The sequence below is a fragment of the Bombina bombina genome, unplaced genomic scaffold, assembly GCF_027579735.1.
Source record: "Bombina bombina isolate aBomBom1 unplaced genomic scaffold, aBomBom1.pri scaffold_594, whole genome shotgun sequence".
Taxonomy (NCBI): domain Eukaryota; kingdom Metazoa; phylum Chordata; class Amphibia; order Anura; family Bombinatoridae; genus Bombina; species Bombina bombina.
The window spans coordinates 218,305-239,703 of NW_026511710.1; the positions used below are offsets into that span (position 1 = coordinate 218,305).

The following is a 21,399-nucleotide window of genomic DNA, read 5'->3' on the forward strand; positions in this document are numbered from 1 at the left end:
CCCGAAGGGAAGAGCCACAAACTGAAAATGTTTGTCCAGGAAGGCAAACCTTAGGAACTGATGATGATCCTTGTGGATAGGAATATGAAGGTATACATCCTTCAAGTCCACGGTAGTCCTATATTGACCCTCCTGGATCAATGGCAGAATTGTTCGAATAGTCTCCATTTTGAAGGATGGGACTCTGAGAAACTTGTTTAGACTCTTTAGATCTAAAATGGGTCAAAACGTGCCCTCTTTTTTGGGGACCACGAAAAAATTTGAGTAAAACCCCTGTCCCTGTTCCAGTCTTGGAACGGGACGAATTACTCCCATAGTAGAGAGGTCTTTTACACAACGTAAGAACGCCTCTCTTTTTGTCTGGTCTGCAGACAATCGTGAAAGAAGAAACCTCCCCCTTGGGAGTGAACTTTTGAATTCCAGCTGATACCCTTGGGACACGATTTCCAGTGTTCAAGGATCCTGAACATCTCTTACCCAAGCCTGGGCAAAGAGAGAAAGTCTGCCCCCTACTAGATCCGGTCCCGGATCGGGGGCCGCCCCTTCATGCTGTTTTGGTAGCAGCAGCAGCTTCTTGGGTTGTTTACCCTTGTTCCAAGCCTGGTTGGGTCTCCAGACGGACTTGGCCTGAGCAAAATTCCCTTCCTGCTTGGCAGAAGAAGAGGAAGAAGAGGGGACTCCTTTAAAGTTCCGAAAGGAACGAAAATTATTTTGTTTACCCCTCAGTTTAGCAGTTCTATCCTGAGTAAGGAGATGACCCTTACCTCCCGTAATGTAAGAAATTATCTCTTTCAAGTCAGGCCCGAATAGGGTTTTCCCTTTGAAAGGAATAGCCAAAAGCTTTGACTTAGATGACACATCAGCAGACCAAGATTTTAACCATAACGCGCTAAAATAGCAAATCCGGCATTCTTAGCCGCCAACTTGGCAATCTGAAATGCGGCATCTGTAATAAAAGAATTAGCCAGCTTAAGAGCCTTAATTATATCTAAAATATCCTCTAAAGGAGTCTCAGTCTTAAGAGACTCCTCTAAAGCATCAAACCAGAAGGCCGCCGCAGTGGTAACTGGTACAATGCAGGCCGTTGGTTGTAAAAGAAAACCCTGATGAATAAACATTTTCTTTAGAAGACCCTCCAATTTCTTATCCATAGGGTCTTTAAAAGCACAACTGTCCTCAATAGGAATAGTTGTATGCTTAGCCAGGGTAGATATAGCTCCTTCCACCTTAGGGAAAAAATTTGAGTAAAACCCCTGTCCCTGTTCCAGTCTTGGAACGGGACGAATTACTCCCATAACAGTGTCAGATATGGGATACATTTTCTTGAAATTAGGAGAGGGCGAGAACGGGATACCAGGTCTGTCCCATTCCCTCTTAATAATCTCTGAGATTCTCTTAGGAACTGGAAAAACATGTGTAAGCAGGTACCTCTAAGTATTTGTACATTTTAAACAATTTCTCTGGTGGTACCACAATAGAGTCACAGTCATCCAGAGTCGCTAAAACCTCCCGAAGTAACAGGCGGAGGTGTTCAAGCTTAAATCTAAAGGACATGACGTCCGAATCCGTCTGAGGTAACGCACTTCCCGAATCGGAAAGTTCCCCGACCCCCAATTCAGATCCCTGTGAGGGTACATAGGAAATAGCCAACAAAGCATCAGCGGACTCAGTATTGACATTGAATTCTGTCCTACTGCGTTTGCCCTGTAACACTGGCAACTTAGATAATACCTCTGTAAGAGTAGTTGACATAGCTGCAGCCATATCCTGCAGAGTAAATGAATTAGACGCGGTTGAAGAACCAGGCGTCGCTTGGGTGGGCGTTAAAGGTTGTGACGCTTGGGGAGAAGTTAGCGGTATACCCTGATTCTCCTCAGACTGAGAATCATCTTTAGACACATTTTCTTTACATAAAATTTGTGCTTTACATTGTAAGGCCCTCTCAGTACACGAGGGACAAAAAACCAGAGGGGGTTCCACAGTGGCATCTAAACACATAGAGCAAGGAGTTTCCTCCTCAGTGTCAGACATGTTAAACAGACTAGCAATATTAATAATAGTCGTACTTTGCTTAAAATATTGAGCTCTGAATTCAAATTGTATGCAAAAATGTTAATGCAAAAAAACTGTACTGCGCCTTTATATTTTAAAAGCGCAACTATTTTTCTGATATCTGCAAAAACGTATTTGGAACAGAAAAAAATACTCTATTAGTATTGCATCCACTTGCTGAGATATGTAAGCAAATAAAATATATCGATTATAACAGTAATTTATTTATTATCTTAATTTGGCCCCTGCACCAGAGCTGTGGCGCCTACCTGCCCCCGGAATACACTTGCTGTAGCCTGATAAGCTTGAAAAACCCTTCGAAGGCCGAGACAACTTAGGCCCCACTGGAGCCCCAGCCTCTGCTTGCTATGCAATCGGATGATACTGCGCGTCTGAGCGCGCGAAAATAGGCCCCATCCACCGTGGGTGTAACTCTAATCCTAAGACCCGCATGGGCCGCAAGTAAAAGCAAACATGTCGACTTGTAAAAATAAATAAATCCATGTGCCCTCTTGTATACACTGAAATATCGTAACACTACACTCCCTCAGGCCATTGATAAAGTTAACAGCCCTTAAGCAAACCGCAACTCCCAGCGTCCAGCCCTTGAATAAGCCTCAAAGATATATTTACATACTTTGGCAAATAATATAAAGGGATTCCAGGTACGCCATTTCCTTTCATATAGTGCATACTGCTTACCCTTCCCCATATAGGGAAAAATGTCAGCCTGTTCTGATGCATCAAGTCTCCCCAGAAACAAAAGACTGAACATACCTCAATGCTGCTTGTAGCAAGACACCGTTCTCCACACTGAAGATTTCTCTTACACTACCTTCAGCTGCGCTGTGGGAACCATCATGGATCTTAGATAATGTTTGCTAAGATCATCAACATCAGGGCAGAAAATAAGATGTCTCCACTCCTCTTGGGAAGCAATAGACTGACAATTTTCCCCTGAGAAAAATAGTACTCACTGGCACCATTTCAAAATAAATAAACTTCTTGATTGAAGAATCTAAACTAACACCTCACTTTACCTCTTCCTATTACTAACACAGGCAAAGAGAATGACAGGAGGTGGAGAGCAGGGAGGAGCTATATATACAGCTCTGCTCTGGTGCTCTTTGCCACTTCCTGCTAGCAGGAGGTTAAATTCCACAAGTAAGGATGAAATCCGTGGACTCGTCATATCTTGTAAAAGAAAGTATCAAAATTTGTAAAATTTAGAAAAAGTGTGTAAAGATGACCAAGTGGCAGCCTTGCAAATCTGATCTACAGAAGCACCATTCATGAAAGCCCAAGTAGAAGAAACAGCCCTTGTGGAATGAGCCATGATTTCCTCAGGAGGCTGCTGACCAGCAGACTCATATGCCAAGTGAATAACACTCCTCAACCAACAAGAAAGAGAAGTAGCCGTAGCTTTCTGACCATTACGTTTCCCAGAAAAAACAACAAATAAATAAGAAGACTGGCGAAAATCCTTAGTCACCTGCAAATAATATTTCAATGCACGAACATCCAGATTGTACAACAAACGTTCTTTATGAGGAGGAGGATTAGGACACAAAGAAGGAACAACAATTTCCTGATTAATATTCTTATCAGAAACAACCTTGGGAAGAAAACCTAATGCCGTACGAAGTACCACCTTATCAGAATGAAAAACAAGAAAAGGAGACTCACATTGCAAAGCAGAAAGCTCCGAAACTCTTCGAGACGAAGAGATAGCAACCAAAAACAAAACCTTCCAGGTTAACAACTTGATATCCAAAGAATGCATAGGCTCAAACGGAGCCTGTTGAAGAACTCTCAGAACTAAATTAAGACTCCAAAGAGAAGTTGCAAACCTAACCATAGACCTAATTCTTACCAGGGCCTGACAAAAAACAGAATTTATGTTTACCTGATAAATTACTTTCTCCAACGGTGTGTCCGGTCCACGGCGTCATCCTTACTTGTGGGATATTCTCTTCCCCAACAGGAAATGGCAAAGAGCCCAGCAAAGCTGGTCACATGATCCCTCCTAGGCTCCGCCTACCCCAGTCATTCGACCGACGTTAAGGAGGAATATTTGCATAGGAGAAACCATATGGTACCGTGGTGACTGTAGTTAAAGAAAATAAATTATCAGACCTGATTAAAAAAACCAGGGCGGGCCGTGGACCGGACACACCGTTGGAGAAAGTAATTTATCAGGTAAACATAAATTCTGTTTTCTCCAACATAGGTGTGTCCGGTCCACGGCGTCATCCTTACTTGTGGGAACCAATACCAAAGCTTTAGGACACGGATGAAGGGAGGGAGCAAATCAGGTCACCTAAATGGAAGGCACCACGGCTTGCAAAACCTTTCTCCCAAAAATAGCCTCAGAAGAAGCAAAAGTATCAAACTTGTAAAATTTGGTAAAAGTGTGCAGTGAAGACCAAGTCGCTGCCCTACATATCTGATCAACAGAAGCCTCGTTCTTGAAGGCCCATGTGGAAGCCACAGCCCTAGTGGAATGAGCTGTGATTCTTTCGGGAGGCTGCCGTCCGGCAGTCTCGTAAGCCAATCTGATGATGCTTTTAATCCAAAAAGAGAGAGAGGTAGAAGTTGCTTTTTGACCTCTCCTTTTACCGGAATAAACAACAAACAAGGAAGATGTTTGTCTAAAATCCTTTGTAGCATCTAAATAGAATTTTAGAGCGCGAACAACATCCAAATTGTGCAACAAACGTTCCTTCTTCGAAACTGGTTTCGGACACAGAGAAGGTACGATAATCTCCTGGTTAATGTTTTTGTTAGAAACAACTTTTGGAAGAAAACCAGGTTTAGTACGTAAAACCACCTTATCTGCATGGAACACCAGATAAGGAGGAGAACACTGCAGAGCAGATAATTCTGAAACTCTTCTGGCAGAAGAAATTGCAACTAAAAACAAAACTTTCCAAGATAATAACTTAATATCAACGGAATGCAAGGGTTCAAACGGAACCCCCTGAAGAACTGAAAGAACTAAATTGAGACTCCAAGGAGGAGTCAAAGGTTTGTAAACAGGCTTAATTCTAACCAGAGCCTGAACAAAAGCTTGAACATCTGGCACAGCGGCCAGCTTTTTGTGAAGTAACACAGACAAGGCAGAAATCTGTCCCTTCAGGGAACTTGCAGATAAACCTTTTTCCAATCCTTCTTGAAGGAAGGATAGAATCCTAGGAATCTTAACCTTGTCCCAAGGGAATCCTTTAGATTCACACCAACAGATATATTTTTTCCAAATTTTGTGGTAAATCTTTCTAGTTACAGGCTTTCTGGCCTGAACAAGAGTATCGATAACAGGATCTGAGAACCCTCGCTTCGATAAGATCAAGCGTTCAATCTCCAAGCAGTCAGCTGGAGTGAAACCAGATTCGGATGTTCGAACGGACCCTGAACAAGAAGGTCTCGTCTCAAAGGTAGCTTCCAAGGTGGAGCCGATGACATATTCACCAGATCTGCATACCAAGTCCTGCGTGGCCACGCAGGAGCTATCAAGATCACCGACGCCCTCTCCTGATTGATCCTGGCTACCAGCCTGGGGATGAGAGGAAACGGCGGGAACACATAAGCTAGTTTGAAGGTCCAAGGTGCTACTAGTGCGTCCACTAGAGCCGCCTTGGGATCCCTGGATCTGGACCCGTAGCAAGGAACTTTGAAGTTCTGACGAGAGGCCATCAGATCCATGTCTGGAATGCCCCACAGCTGAGTGACTTGGGCAAAGATTTCCGGATGGAGTTCCCACTCCCCCGGATGCAATGTCTGACGACTCAGAAAATCCGCTTCCCAATTTTCCACTCCTGGGATGTGGATAGCAGACAGGTGGCAGGAGTGAAACTCCGCCCATAGAATGATTTTGGTCACTTCTTCCATCGCCAGGGAACTCCTTGTTCCCCCCTGATGGTTGATGTACGCAACAGTTGTCATGTTGTCTGATTGAAACCGTATGAACTTGGCCCTCGCTAGCTGAGGCCAAGCCTTGAGAGCATTGAATATCGCTCTCAGTTCCAGAATATTTATCGGTAGAAGAGATTCTTCCCGAGACCAAAGACCCTGAGCTTTCAGGGATCCCCAGACCGCGCCCCAGCCCATCAGACTGGCGTCGGTCGTGACAATGACCCACTCTGGTCTGCGGAATGTCATCCCTCGTGACAGGTTGTCCAGGGACAGCCACCAACGGAGTGAGTCTCTGGTCCTCTGATTTACTTGTATCTTCGGAGACAAGTCTGTATAGTCCCCATTCCACTGACTGAGCATGCACAGTTGTAATGGTCTTAGATGAATGCGTGCAAAAGGAACTATGTCCATTGCCGCTACCATCAACCCGATCACTTCCATGCACTGAGCTATGGAAGGAAGAGGAACGGAATGAAGTATCCAACAAGAGTCCAGAAGTTTTGTTTTTCTGGCCTCTGTCAGAAAAATCCTCATTTCTAAGGAGTCTATTATGGTTCCCAAGAAGGGAACCCTTGTTGACGGAGATAGAGAACTCTTTTCCACGTTCACTTTCCATCCGTGAGATCTGAGAAAGGCCAGGACAATGTCCGTGTGAGCCTTTGCTTGAGGAAGGGACGACGCTTGAATCAGAATGTCGTCCAAGTAAGGTACTACAGCAATGCCCCTTGGTCTTAGCACAGCTAGAAGGGACCCTAGTACCTTTGTGAAAATCCTTGGAGCAGTGGCTAATCCGAAAGGAAGCGCCACGAACTGGTAATGTTTGTCCAGGAATGCGAACCTCAGGAACCGATGATGTTCCTTGTGGATAGGAATATGTAGATACGCATCCTTTAAATCCACCGTGGTCATGAATTGACCTTCCTGGATGGAAGGAAGAATTGTTCGAATGGTTTCCATCTTGAACGATGGAACCTTGAGAAACTTGTTTAAGATCTTGAGATCTAAGATTGGTCTGAACGTTCCCTCTTTCTTGGGAACTATAAACAGATTGGAGTAGAACCCCATCCCTTGTTCTCTTAATGGAACAGGATGAATCACTCCCATTTTTAACAGGTCTTCTACACAATGTAAGAATGCCTGTCTTTTTATGTGGTCTGAAGACAACTGAGACCTGTGGAACCTCCCCCTTGGGGGAAGTCCCTTGAATTCCAGAAGATAACCTTGGGAGACTATTTCTAGCGCCCAAGGATCCAGAACATCTCTTGCCCAAGCCTGAGCGAAGAGAGAGAGTCTGCCCCCCACCAGATCCGGTCCCGGATCGGGGGCCAACATTTCATGCTGTCTTGGTAGCAGTGGCAGGTTTCTTGGCCTGCTTTCCCTTGTTCCAGCCTTGCATTGGTCTCCAAGCTGGCTTGGCTTGAGAAGAATTACCCTCTTGCTTAGAGGACGTAGCACTTTGGGCTGGTCCGTTTCTACGAAAGGGACGAAAATTAGGTTTATTTTTTGCCTTGAAAGGCCGATCCTGAGGAAGGGCGTGGCCCTTACCCCCAGTGATATCAGAGATAATCTCTTTCAAGTCAGGGCCAAACAGCGTTTTCCCCTTGAAAGGAATGTTAAGTAGCTTGTTCTTGGAAGACGCATCAGCCGACCAAGATTTCAACCAAAGCGCTCTGCGCGCCACAATAGCAAACCCAGAATTCTTAGCCGCTAACCTAGCCAATTGCAAAGTGGCGTCTAGGGTGAAAGAATTAGCCAATTTGAGAGCATTGATTCTGTCCATAATCTCCTCAAAAGGAGGAGAATCACTATCGACCGCCTTTATCAGCTCATCGAACCAGAAACATGCGGCTGTAGCGACAGGGACAATGCATGAAATTGGTTGTAGAAGGTAACCCTGCTGAACAAACATCTTTTTAAGCAAACCTTCTAATTTTTTATCCATAGGATCTTTGAAAGCACAACTATCCTCTATGGGTATAGTGGTGCGTTTGTTTAAAGTGGAAACCGCTCCCTCGACCTTGGGGACTGTCTGCCATAAGTCCTTTCTGGGGTCGACCATAGGAAACAATTTTTTAAATATGGGGGGAGGGACGAAAGGAATACCGGGCCTTTCCCATTCTTTATTAACAATGTCCGCCACCCGCTTGGGTATAGGAAAAGCTTCTGGGAGCCCCGGCACCTCTAGGAACTTGTCCATTTTACATAGTTTCTCTGGGATGACCAACTTGTCACAATCATCCAGAGTGGATAATACCTCCTTAAGCAGAATGCGGAGATGTTCCAACTTAAATTTAAATGCAATCACATCAGGTTCAGCTTGTTGAGAAATGTTCCCTGAATCAGTAATTTCTCCCTCAGACAAAACCTCCCTGGCCCCATCAGACTGGGTTAGGGGCCCTTCAGAAATATTATTATCAGCGTCGTCATGCTCTTCAGTATCTAAAACAGAGCAGTCGCGCTTACGCTGATAAGTGTTCATTTTGGCTAAAATGTTTTTGACAGAATTATCCATTACAGCCGTTAATTGTTGCATAGTAAGGAGTATTGGCGCGCTAGATGTACTAGGGGCCTCCTGAGTGGGCAAGACTCGTGTAGACGAAGGAGGGAATGATGCAGTACCATGCTTACTCCCCTCACTTGAGGAATCATCTAGGGCATCATTGTCATTGTCACATAAATCACATTTATTTAAATGAATAGGAATTCTGGCTTCCCCACATTCAGAACACAGTCTATCTGGTAGTTCAGACATGTTAAACAGGCATAAACTTGATAACAAAGTACAAAAAACGTTTTAAAATAAAACCGTTACTGTCACTTTAAATTTTAAACTGAACACACTTTATTACTGCAATTGCGAAAAAACATGAAGGAATTGTTCAAAATTCACCAAATTTTCACCACAGTGTCTTAAAGCCTTAAAAGTATTGCACACCAAATTTGGAAGCTTTAACCCTTAAAATAACGGAACCGGAGCCGTTTTGAACTTTAACCCCTTTACAGTCCCTGGTATCTGCTTTGCTGAGACCCAACCAAGCCCCAAGGGGAATACGATACCAAATGACGCCTTCAGAAAGTCTTTTCTAAGTATCAGAGCTCCTCTCACATGCGACTGCATGCCATGCCTCTCAAAAACAAGTGCGCAACACCGGCGCGAAAATGAGGCTCTGCCTATGCTTTGGGAAAGCCCCTAAAGAATAAGGTGTCTAAAACAGTGCCTGCCGATATTATTATATCAAAATACCCAGATAAAATGATTCCTCAAGGCTAAATATGTGTTAATAATCAATCGATTTAGCCCAGAAAAAGTCTACAGTCTTAATAAGCCCTTTTTGAAGCCCTTATTTACGATCGTAATAAACATGGCTTACCGGATCCCATAGGGAAAATGACAGCTTCCAGCATTACATCGTCTTGTTAGAATGTGTCATACCTCAAGCAGCAAGAGACTGCTCACTGTTCCCCCAACTGAAGTTAATTGCTCTCAACAGTCCTGTGTGGAACAGCCATGGATTTTAGTGACGGTTGCTAAAATCATTTTCCTCATACAAACAGAAATCTTCATCTCTTTTCTGTTTCTGAGTAAATAGTACATACCAGCACTATTTCAAAATAACAAACTCTTGATTGAATAATAAAAACTACAGTTAAACACTAAAAAACTCTAAGCCATCTCCGTGGAGATGTTGCCTGTACAACGGCAAAGAGAATGACTGGGGTAGGCGGAGCCTAGGAGGGATCATGTGACCAGCTTTGCTGGGCTCTTTGCCATTTCCTGTTGGGGAAGAGAATATCCCACAAGTAAGGATGACGCCGTGGACCGGACACACCTATGTTGGAGAAAGACTGAACATCGGGCACATCCGCCAGACGTTTATGCAACAAAATAGATAAAGCAGAAATTTGACCCTTCAGGGTACTAGCAGATAAACCCTTCTCCAGACCCTCCTGGAGAAAAGACAAAATCCTAGGAATCCTGACTTTACTCCAAGAGTAGCCCTTAGATTCACACCAATACAGATATTTACGCCATATCTTGTAATAAATCTTTCTAGTCACAGGCTTACGTGCCTGAATCATAGTCTCAATAATCGACTCAGAAAAACCACTCTTAGATAGAATCAAGTGTTCAATCTCTAAGCAGTCAGCTTCAGAGAAACGAGATTTGGATGAAGGAAGGGACCCTGAAGTAGAAGGTCCTTCCTCAACGGAAGACTCCAAGGCGGAAAAGATGACAACTCCACCAGATCTGCATACCAGATCCTGCGAGGACACGCCGGTGCAATGAGAATTACCAACGCCCTCTCCCGTCGGATCCAAGCAATAACTCGAGGAAGAAGGGCAAACGGAGGAAACACGTATGCCAGACTGAACTTCCAAGGAACTGCTAGAGCATCTATTAGAACCACTTGAGGATCCCTTGACCTCGAACCGTACTTCGGAAGTTTGGCATTGTGACGAGATGCCATAAGATCCAACTCCGATTGACCCCACCTGAGAATCAAACTGGAAAACACCTCCGGATGAAGCTCCCACTCCCCCGGATGAAATGACTGACTGCTCAGAAAAACCGCTTCCAAATTGTCCACCCCTGGAATATGGATCGCAGACAGACGACAATTGTGAGCCTCCGCCCACTGAATAATCCTGGCTACCTCCTTTATCGCCAAGGAACTCAGAGTTCCTCCCTGATGATTGATGTAAGCCACGGACGTTATATTGTCCGACTGGAATCTGATAAACTGGGTTGAAGCCAACTGAGGCCAGGCCGGAAGAGCATTGAAAATTGCTCTCAGCTCTAAGACATTTATAGGAAGAACAATTCCTCCCGAGTCCACAGACCCTGAGCCTTTAACGAACCCCAGACAGCTTCCCAACCCAGCAGACTGGCATCCGTAGCCACAATCACCCAGGAAGGACTGCGAAAACAGGTTCCCTGGGAGAGAAGATCCTGAGACAACCACCACGGAAGGGAATCTCTTGCAGCCTGATCTAGAACTACCTTTGGAGACAGATCCGTATAATCTCCGTTCCACTGTCTCAGCATGCATAACTGCAAGGGTCTGAGATGGAACCGATCAAACGGAATGATGTCCATGACTGAGACCATTAGACCAATAACCTCCATACACTGGGCCACCGAAGGCCGAGGAGATGACTGAAGAGCCAGACAAGAATTGAACATTTTTGACTTCCTTGCTTCTGTCAAAAAGATCTTAATTTCTAGAGAATCTATAATGGTACCCAAAAATACCACTCTTGTAGCCAGAAACAAGGAACTTTTTCCTAAATTCCCCTTCCAACCGTGGGAGCGCAGAAAAGACAACAACAACTCCGTGTGAGAGTTTGCTTGTTGAAAAGATGGAGCCTGAACTAGAATGTCGTCCAGGTAAGGATCTACTGCAACCTCCTGTAGTCTGAGAACTGCCATTAAACGCACCCAGGACCTTTGAAAACACCCTGGGAGCAGTTGCAATACCGAAAGGAAGAGCCACAAACTGAAAATGCTTGTCTAGAAAAGCAAATCTCAGAAACTTGTGATGATCCTTGTGAATGGGAATATGTAGATATGCATCCTTCAGATCTACTGTAGTCATGAACTGACCCTCCTGAACCAGAGGTAGAATTGACCGAATAGTTTCCATCTTGAATGATGGAACCTTGAGAAATTTGTTTACCAATTTGAGATCTAAAATGGGTCTGAAAGTTCCCTCTTTTTTGGGAACAATGAACAGATTGAAATAAAACCCTAGTCCCTGCTCATGAACTGGAACAGGAATGATCACTCCCATATCGGAAAGATCCTGGACACAACTTAAGAATGCCTCTTTTTTTTTTTAACTGATTTACCGAAAACCTTGAGAGATGAAACCTGCCCCTGGGAGGAAAAGTCTTATACTCCTGTTTGTATTCCTGGAATACAATATCTACTACCCAAGAATCTGGGACATCCCTTGCCCAGGCTTGAGCGAACAAAGACAGCCTGGCCCCCATGCGATCCAATCCCGGATCAGGGGCAGACCCGTCATGCTGACTTTGAATCAGCGGTAGGCTTCTTAGATTGCTTCCCCTTGCTCCAAGACTGACTATGTCTCCAAGAAGACCTGGATTGATCCTGCTTGGAGGAGGAAGAGGAAGACTTACCAGCGAAGTTGCAAAAGGAACGAAAATTACTCTGACGACCTTTCTGTTTATTTCTCTTATCCTGAGGAACAAACTGTCCCTTCCCACCAGTAATATCAGAAATATTCTCAGCTAAACCAGGCCCAAACAAAGTCTTCCCTTTGTAAGGAATTGATAAAAGCTTAGACTTAGGTGATACATCCACAGACCAGGACTTTAACCATAAAGCCCTGCGAGCCAAAACAGCAAAGCCAGAAATCTTTGCTCCCAACTTGACAACCTGTAAAGAGGCGTCCGCAATAAAATAATTGGCCAATCCTTCGACAACTTTCTTATCATATGGATAAATTGACAGATTTGTTCAGGAACTCTTTCCAGAATGTTCCAATTGACATTGCAAAGATAATGTATGAAGGTACAATGTAATACTTTGTATACTCGAAGATCTGTATATTGTGCTCAATTAATTCTATACTTGTCAATTTTCCTGTGGTTGCTTCTCCTCCAAGAATAAAAAAAAAAAAAAAGAAAAAAAAAAAAAAGAATTGGCCAATCTTAAAGCCTATCCTGAATCTCTTCCAGAGAAGTCTCCTAAAGAATAGAATCAGAAAATGCATCAAACCAATATGCAGCCGCACTGGTAAGCATAGCAATACACGCAACAGGCTGCCATTGGAGCCCCTGGTGAACATAAATCCTCTTAAAGGGACACTGAACCCAAATTTTTCTTTCGTGATTCAGATAGAGCATGAAATTTTAAGCAACTTTCAAATTTTCTCCTATTATCAAATTTTCTTTATTCTCTTGGTATCTTTATTTGAAATGCAAGAATGTAAGTTTAGATGCCGGCCCATTTCTGGTGAACAACCCAGGTTGTCCTTGCTGATTGGTGGATAAATTTATCCACCAATCAAAAACTACTGTCCAGAGTTCTGAACCAAGAAAAAAGCTTAGATGCCTATTTCAAATAAAGATAGCAAGAGAACGAAGAAACATTGATAATAGGAGTAAATTAGAAAGTTGCTTAAAATTGCATGCTCTATCTGAATCACAAAAGTAAAAATTTGGGTTCAGTGTCCCTTTAAGTAACGCCTCCAACTTCTTATCCATGGGATCCTTAAAAGCACAACTATCCTCAATAGGAATAGTGGTCCTCTTGGTGGAAATAGCACCCTCAACCTTAGGGACTGTCTGCCAAGAATCCTAAATAGAATCCGCAATAGGAAACATCTTCCTAAAAATAGGAGAAGGGGAAAAAGGAATTCCAGGCTTCTACCATTCCAGAGAAATAATCTCTGAAACACTATCCAGAACAGAAAAAACTTCCGCCACGGAAGGAACATCAAAAAACTTATTAAGCTTACTAGCCTTCTTGGGAGTAACTACAACCATTGAATCAGAATCATCTAAAGTAGCCAAAACCTCCCTGAGTAACAAACGGAGGTGCTCCAACTTAAATCTGAATGAAACCACCTCAGAATCTGTCAAAGGAGACACACTATCAGAGTCTGAAATGTCACCCTCAGATGCTACTGAAACATCTTCTTCCTCAGTCCTATGAGAAGAAACATTAGATAAAACTGCAACAGAGTCAGACGTCCTTCTGCGTTTACCCTGTAACACAGGAAAAGCAGACAATGCATCGGATATAGCAGAGGATATGCAAGTAGACAAATCCTGTAATGAAAAACTAGCCTGAGACGACACGCAAGGCACTGCATGTGAAGAGGAGTGAGAAATAGGAATGGAGAGAAGCTGAGCTACAGCTTGAACAGGAGGCTTCTGAACAACAGTCTCCTTAGAAAATGAAGGCTCTGTATCAAAGTCTATCCCTGTACTGCATAGTCCTCTCTATACAAAAGGAACAGAAAGGGGTAGGAGGCTCTACATTAGCATCTAAACATAGGTTACAAGTCACAGCTTGCAAGTCTTCCTGGTCTATATTACACACAAAATGAACAAAATGGAATAAAATTAAACGTTACTGTCACTTAAAAAAAATAAAAAAATAATAATGATAAAGAAACCATATAAGCACCTCTGCACCTAACAGCCCAACTGAGGTGCTAAATCACCCCCCTACCAGTCAGAGGATAAGACCACAGTATATGCAGAAAAAAAAATAACGGACTTCACCCAGAAGACAAACCGCAGCACCAGAACGGACTCAGGAAACACTGCACAGTGCCAGCAGCTGCACAAAAAACAAACCCCCAGAGAGGAAGAGCGCGAAAACTACGTGCCACACCAAGCTCCGCCCATCGTGGGTGTCCACAATCTCCCGGCGGCATTACCATGTATACACAGAAAAAAACGCCGTCGGAAGAAACTAACAGGCTACAAAGCAGCACAGAATGCAGCAAACACAGCCAGCAACTAGTGCGCCCAAAATATGTTAAAATAAAGTAAAGACTCACAGAGCCCAATCTAACACAGTACACACCCATCTCGTAAAGTCTCCAGTGATCATCACACATGTCACTTTCAAAGCCTGCCACAATCTAACAGTTTCTCTAGCTGAGTACAGGCGTACTACATAATAGAAAACTGCCAAAAAGACACCTGCACACAAGCAAGAGTAATCCCATAAGTGCCAATTCGCATTTCTGTGTAACCAGCAGAAAAAGAACCTCCAAACTGCCAGGCAGCAAGGCAGTCTAACAGGCTTGCAAGGATCCCCTTCCTAACATGGACCTGAGAATAAAAACAAAAGACCAAGTAAACCTACATAGTCTTTATCATAGCAGGGGCAGCAACACATCTTGGGAGGCACAGAGGGGGTTATACCCCCCAAGTTCCCAAAAAACTTAAGTCACCACAGCTCTACTGAAGAGACTAACGTGGAATACAGCTAAACCCCAAGGAAAAAACAAAACAAACTTGCTTTGTTTGAAAAAATAATAAACTCTTGATTGAAGAATCAGACACCTAATTTTGCCACCTCCATGCACTACAGCAAAGAGAATGACTGGGGTTTGTGGGTAAGGGAAGTGGTATTTAACAGCTTTGGCTGTGGTGCTCTTTGCCTCCTCCTGCAGGCCAGGAGTGAATATCCCAATAGTAATTATGATGATCCGTGGACTCACCATGTCAGAAAGAAAAATATGTAATTGTACATGTTACTGTAAACACTGCAACTTCACAAATGCTGCACTATTGTTATAGCAACATTGTGTCTCAATTTTAGTGGCAATTCACAATAATATTATGTACTTTAACCCACAAAGATAATCGACTCTTGATACTTTCAAGAAATAAAATACAATAAATGTAAACATGCTAATATGTACTGGAAGTTTTTATATATAATGTTTTATCACTTGTGAATACTTCAGACAAAATTATTTCTAAATAGGCAGTGAACAGATAGTGGGTTATGAGACTGCCAATTAAGCAGCAAATTTAAAATGAATGTGAATGTGAATGTGACTCATGCAAACAGAGCACTCAGATCTAGCTGATGCAATGTAGGTACAACAATACAAAACTAAAAAGGATAATTGAAGTAATTTCTTTTACTAAACTGAAAGTTCAGAATGACAGTTTTCTTCTAAAAGGGTCTAGGACTTAGGAATTTAACTGCAAGTCCTATGGGGTTTTCTGGTGTGAAGAAAACTCAACTTCCATTTTACAGCCAACAAGACGCGAGTTCTGCCAGGAAATTGTTCTATTCTGTGCAAGGTTTTGTTGAAAGTAGATTGAAATTTGTAATGAGAATAATGATGATCTAAGTGCGAGTTTTGAAGGCTCACTGTCTCTATTATTTTGGCTATATAAGATCCCTAGACCACCTCTCTCCTGGTTGTCAGCTTGCAATTCTTTTTAAATGGATACACAAGAGTAGAAACAAAATTCCCTATTGAATTTCAGCATTTTATTTTAAAACAAATTAAAAATTCTATTATGTGGTTAAATATATAGTAAAAAACATAAAAACATAGAATTTGACGGTAGATAAGAACCAAAAGGCCCATCAAGGCTACCCATATTACATGTTCCTGTTTCCTTAGGATAGCCTTATGCATGTCCAAAGCATTTCCAATTATTTTACAGCATATGTGTACCACCTCTATTGGAAGCTTACTCCATGAATCCAACAACTTTTCTGTAAACTTCCTCACATTTCTTCTGAATCTGCTACCCTCTAACTTAAAGTGATTGAGAAGTTTAAGGAATAAAAATACCCTTAAAATCAGAGGCACTTCAATTCATTAAACTTTATGATTGTGGTCCCTTCTTTTGGCATTTCTTTTTCTGTGGAAAATGCTTTTAGCTTCCACTTTATTAAGTCCCTTCATATATTTGAAGGTTTCTATCATGTCACCTCTTTCCCTTCACTCCTCTAAACCATAAAGATTTTGATCAAAGAGTCTTTCTTTGTACGTTTCATATTTTAGACCATGTGCCATTTTCATAGACCTCCTTTAGACAGTTTATAGCTTATTTATATCCTTCTGGAGCTATGTATACATAGGTAGATTCAGGAAGGTATATGTCAGTAGTGATTGCAGTGTTATACATAGTTGAAGAATGCTGTCATATAGTGAACACGTGCATGCTCCTAAACCTACCTACATATGATGTTTAAAAAAATTGATTCCAAGAAAATTAAGTAAATCTGATAAAAAGTAAATTGGAAAGATTTTTTTTTTTTTAAATTGTATGAAGAATATTTCAAATATGTATTGGAAAATAAAATTGTTAAGCGCGCATCATGCTATCAGGTGTCTATAACTTGCACCTAAATGTTGTCTGAAAGCCAAACACACAAAATGATTCAACACAAGTATAATTAATACATTCCCCATTAGCTTACACAGCACATTAGATTATGTAAAAGTTGAGTAGCTATAAATGCAATATGCATACTTGTCTGGGTTCCAAGATTGTGCCAGGGCCACAGGAAGCTGGTCAAACAGACTCTGTAACTCTTCATCACTAACATTGGACTCTCTTATAATGCTGGACAGAACCAGTACATGCTCAGATGACTTTTCTGAACTTAGCGCTACATTCACCAGTTTGCACCATATGGCCTCTTTCAGGACACGAAGGGCGGCAGAAGACACTGAGAAAAAGAACATTAAAAGGTAAAATATGTAATAGCCCATAAAACATTTAATTATTTATTAATAAAATTAATAATACAAATTTCAATGAACTTTCAGTATTTACTTAATCGAAAAACTTTGCATTTTCCACAGTACCAAGAGACGTACATCATGCAAACCTATGAACACTACTTTACCAGACCATGCCACATTCTACACAGTGATTGCTTGATCAGTGCAGGATCTCACTTATATCTGTTAATTGGCCAAAGAAAGGAGGTATAATAAACCTACACAAGAGGATTTAACAATATAAATTGTTTTAGAGAGACATGAAACCCCATTTTTTTCTTTCATGGTTCAGATCGAGAATGTGAATTTAAATAACTTTCTAACTTCTTTCTATTATCAAAATTGTTTTGTTCTCTTGGTATCTTTTCTGGAAAAGCAGGGACATAAGCTCAGGGGCGTGCACGTGTCTGGGACATTATATGGCAGCAGTTTTGCCAGAATGTTATCCATTTACAAAAGCACTATATGGCAGCACTATTCCTGCTATTTAGTGCTCCAGACACCTACTTATGAATCTCCTAAACAAAGAATATCATTGGAAACTATCCAAATTTGATAATTAAAGTAAATTGGAACCTTTTTTTTTTATTATTTTTTTTTTAACTATTCTTTGTCGGACTCACAAAATATATATAATATATGTGCACGTTTAGATTATTTAAGTATATTGGAAAGTTGTTTTTTTTTTTTTTAATTGCATGCTTTATATAAATCATGAAACTTAGCGGTTACATTACAATATAAAATGTACTTCTACTAATTATAATGGAACTGAACTTGCTGCTGTGAGAAGCAGGTCCCAATCTTTATTAATTCCGTGATTTTTGAGCTGTGATTTGTTTCAGCAATAGATCAGATTCAGGCCATTGAGTTATGAAATAAGTTTTTCACCTCAGAAGTAAAGATAGATCTATCCTGCTACTTTAGAAACTATAATCCCTTAAAGGGACATTATACACCAAATTTTTCTTTGCATAAATGTTTTGCAGATGATCCATTTATATAGCCCATCTGGGAGTGTTTTTGTAACAATGTTTAGTTTTGCTTTTTTTTTTTTTTTTTTTTTTTAAACATCCTTGTTCAGATTTTCAGACTCCTAACCAAGCCCCTCAGTGTCAGAAGTAGACGCGCTTCTACTGCTGGCTTCTGTTTGTATTATCTGTCTTTTCATATGCAGGGAAGGGGGGAGTGTCTGCAATTTAGCCACTTACACTGGGTGTTCCTGCTAACCTAATCAACAGTGCTAAACTTGGAGCTTCTAAGTAAGTTTTTAAAAGGTTTTATACTGGATTTTTATATCAGTATCTGTGCATATTATTCTTTATAGTAGTATCTATTAAATGCAGATATGAAAATTGGTCTATACTGTCCCTTTAAGGGTGCAGCATCCTCTAACCATATTTAATGGAAATGCACAATTTTTACACACTAAACACAACACAGACTGTAAAGGTCACCTGAGAACGCACCCCATGCAGTATTTTGACACTAGTGCTATTATATTAAAGGGACAGTCAAGTCCAAAAAAAACTTTAATGATTCTGATAGGGTATAAAATTTTAAACAACTTTCCAATTTACTTTTAGCACCAATTTTGCTTTGTTCTCTTGGTATTCTTAGTTGAAAGCTAAACCTAGAAAGGTTCATATGCTAATTTATTAGACCTTGAAGGCCGCCTCTAATCTAATTTTTTTAATTAATTTTGCATTTTGACAGTTTTTCACCACTAGAGGGCATTAGTTCATGTGTTTCATATAGATAACATTGAGCTCATGCACATGAATTTACCGAGGAGTGAGCACTGTTTGGCTAAAATGCAAGTCTGTCAAAAGAACTGAAAAAAGGGGGCAGTTTGCAGAGACTTAGATACAAGGTACTCACAGAGGTAAAATGTGTATTATTATAACTGTGTTGGTTATGCAAAACTGAGGAATGGGTAATTAAGGGATTATCTATCTTTTAAAACAACAAAAATTCTGGCGTTGACAGTCCCTTTAAATCCTTTTTTCTGACTGGTTATAAAATACCTAATGTGGTAGAATTATAAAAAGTATCACATAAAGGAGTGTTACAATAGAATTTTTTATTTTAATTTTTTTACCTTGGGAAGGACGTGTAAATTGAAAACGACTTCTGCACATTAAATAGACTTTAATTAACGGCAGGAAGGCCTCCATATTTTTCCTCAGAGATTTTTGTATCCCACTATTTGTACACCACAGTTCAAATTGCAGCAAATGAGTCCTGCTGTGCTCAATAAGCAGAGCTGCAATGGAGAGGCAGGTTTCAGTCATCTGTTCAAGACAGTACTTGAGAGTATGAACTCCTATAACAAGAGAAAACACTGGGTCCTTCTGCAGAGCTTCGTACAGCACCGCTTCCATCTCTCCTCCTGATGACGGTGATAAGAGACTCCCCACTCCCTTCACATGCTCAACTGATGAGACCAGATCCGCCTGCAGCTGGTGTTTCCTTTGGTGGCTTTCAGTTAGAAGTTGCACCAAAACTTTTCCATAACAGCTTAATTGTTTATCCATAGAAGAATGATTTGGAGATTTCATTACAAAAAGATGGTCTTCAGGTAATCTTAAAATGGCCAAAGTAATTTCATTAAGCTGTGCTGTGTCCAAGTATGGATGTAAGCTCTGTAGTGCTTCAACCGGCTGTGACATTTTGTTCAATGCCTTTTTGTCCTCAAGTTCTTTCAAAATGCTTTCTGCTATAGCGCTAAAATACTTTGATATCAAATGAAGGTTTGAGTTTTGTTGGAGAAGAGGAGCGCTGAAACTCAACAGCTGAATAAGGCCCTTGTTCACGTGAGATGAGAGAACTTTTACACCGATTGGGTTTAAAGTATGAGGCGGCAGCGACTGGCGACCCAGAGCCAAGAACCAGCACTCCAAAGTTGGATGCTTGAATATCACAGCAAGCAAATCTTCTAGTATCTAGGGGAGAAAGAACAAAACATTGGTTAGGTGAAGATCAGTCCATTGTAAAGAGGAGAGTTACATTATTATACAGTTTCTATATTTCATTGTTTCTTTTCATCAAGAAGCAAGATTTGTGAAAACCTTTTTCACACCGACACACACATGAAATTTACACAAAGGCTAAGATTTATCAAGGGGTCTCAGCCCCATCAACTGCAAGTTTGCACGAGCAAGCCTGCAGTCGAGATTTAAGAAGTAGTGGTCTTCAGACCCATTTCTCCACCTGTTATTTGGCGGATATCAATATCCCTAGACTTTTCCGACCGGGGAGATTGACAACCCCTGCGTGGGGTTGCACACAAGTGCACGCGGAGTATGATAAATCTAGCCCAAAAGCATAACTATAAAAAGAAGGGAAATGGGTGTTAAAACACCAAAATTCAAAAGTGCAGGCTTTTACAAGATGTTTTCTTCTAGATGTGGAACTGAAGACAAAATGTATTGCAACTACCAAAAGTAAAACATGTATGAGATTTACATCTAGGGCAGTATAAGGACATTAAAGTCAAAATTAAACTTTCATGATTCACAAAGGGCATGCAATTTTAAACAACTTTCCAATTTGCTTTTAACATCAAAGTTGCTGTGTTCTCTTAGTATTCTCTGTTAAAAGATAAACCAAGGTAGGCTCGTGCTAATTTCTAAGCCCTTAAAGGCTGCCTCTTATACAAGGTAATCACAGAGGTAAAAAAGTATATTAATATAACAGTGTTGGTTATGCAAAACTGGGGAATGGGTAATAAAGGGATTATCTATCTTTATAAACAAAAATTCTGGAGTAGACTGTCCCCTTAAACTATCATGATTCAGATAGAGTTAAATTATATGATAATAATTATATGATACTTTTAAATTCAATTCTATTATCAAATGCATTTGTTCTTTGGTATCCTTTCTTTAAAAGCATTGCTACATTTGCTCAGCAGTACTAGGAGCTAGTTGGTGACTGGCGAGGCAAAAGACAACGACAAAACGTGTGTAGCCACCAGATATGTTCAGCTAGCTCTCAGTAGTAAACTGCTTCTCTACAGCAGACTTTAACTATGCATTTAATTCCTTAGCTAGATTTAAACAGTTATATGCAAATAATAGCACAATAATGAAATGTTCTAACATAATACAGCATTTATTTAATTTTTTTGCACTTTTCTGTCCCTTTTACTATGCCACATGGTACATAAAATTTCCCAGCAAGACTG

At 41.1% G+C, this 21,399-nt stretch overlaps 1 protein-coding gene across 1 annotated transcript in view; it reads right to left on the minus strand.

Annotated features, from left to right (window-relative positions):
* The window catches only part of LOC128643916 (nucleolar pre-ribosomal-associated protein 1), a gene marked incomplete at its 5' end in the record, with an annotated part of 233,169 nt that overhangs the window by 154,731 nt on the left and 57,039 nt on the right, over positions 1-21,399 (minus strand). Inside the window, 2 exons of the mRNA XM_053696690.1 lie at positions 16,957-17,155; positions 19,312-20,155. Coding sequence (XP_053552665.1) covers positions 16,957-17,155; positions 19,312-20,155 — 1,043 coding nt within the window. The remainder of the gene's footprint in view (positions 1-16,956; positions 17,156-19,311; positions 20,156-21,399) is intronic.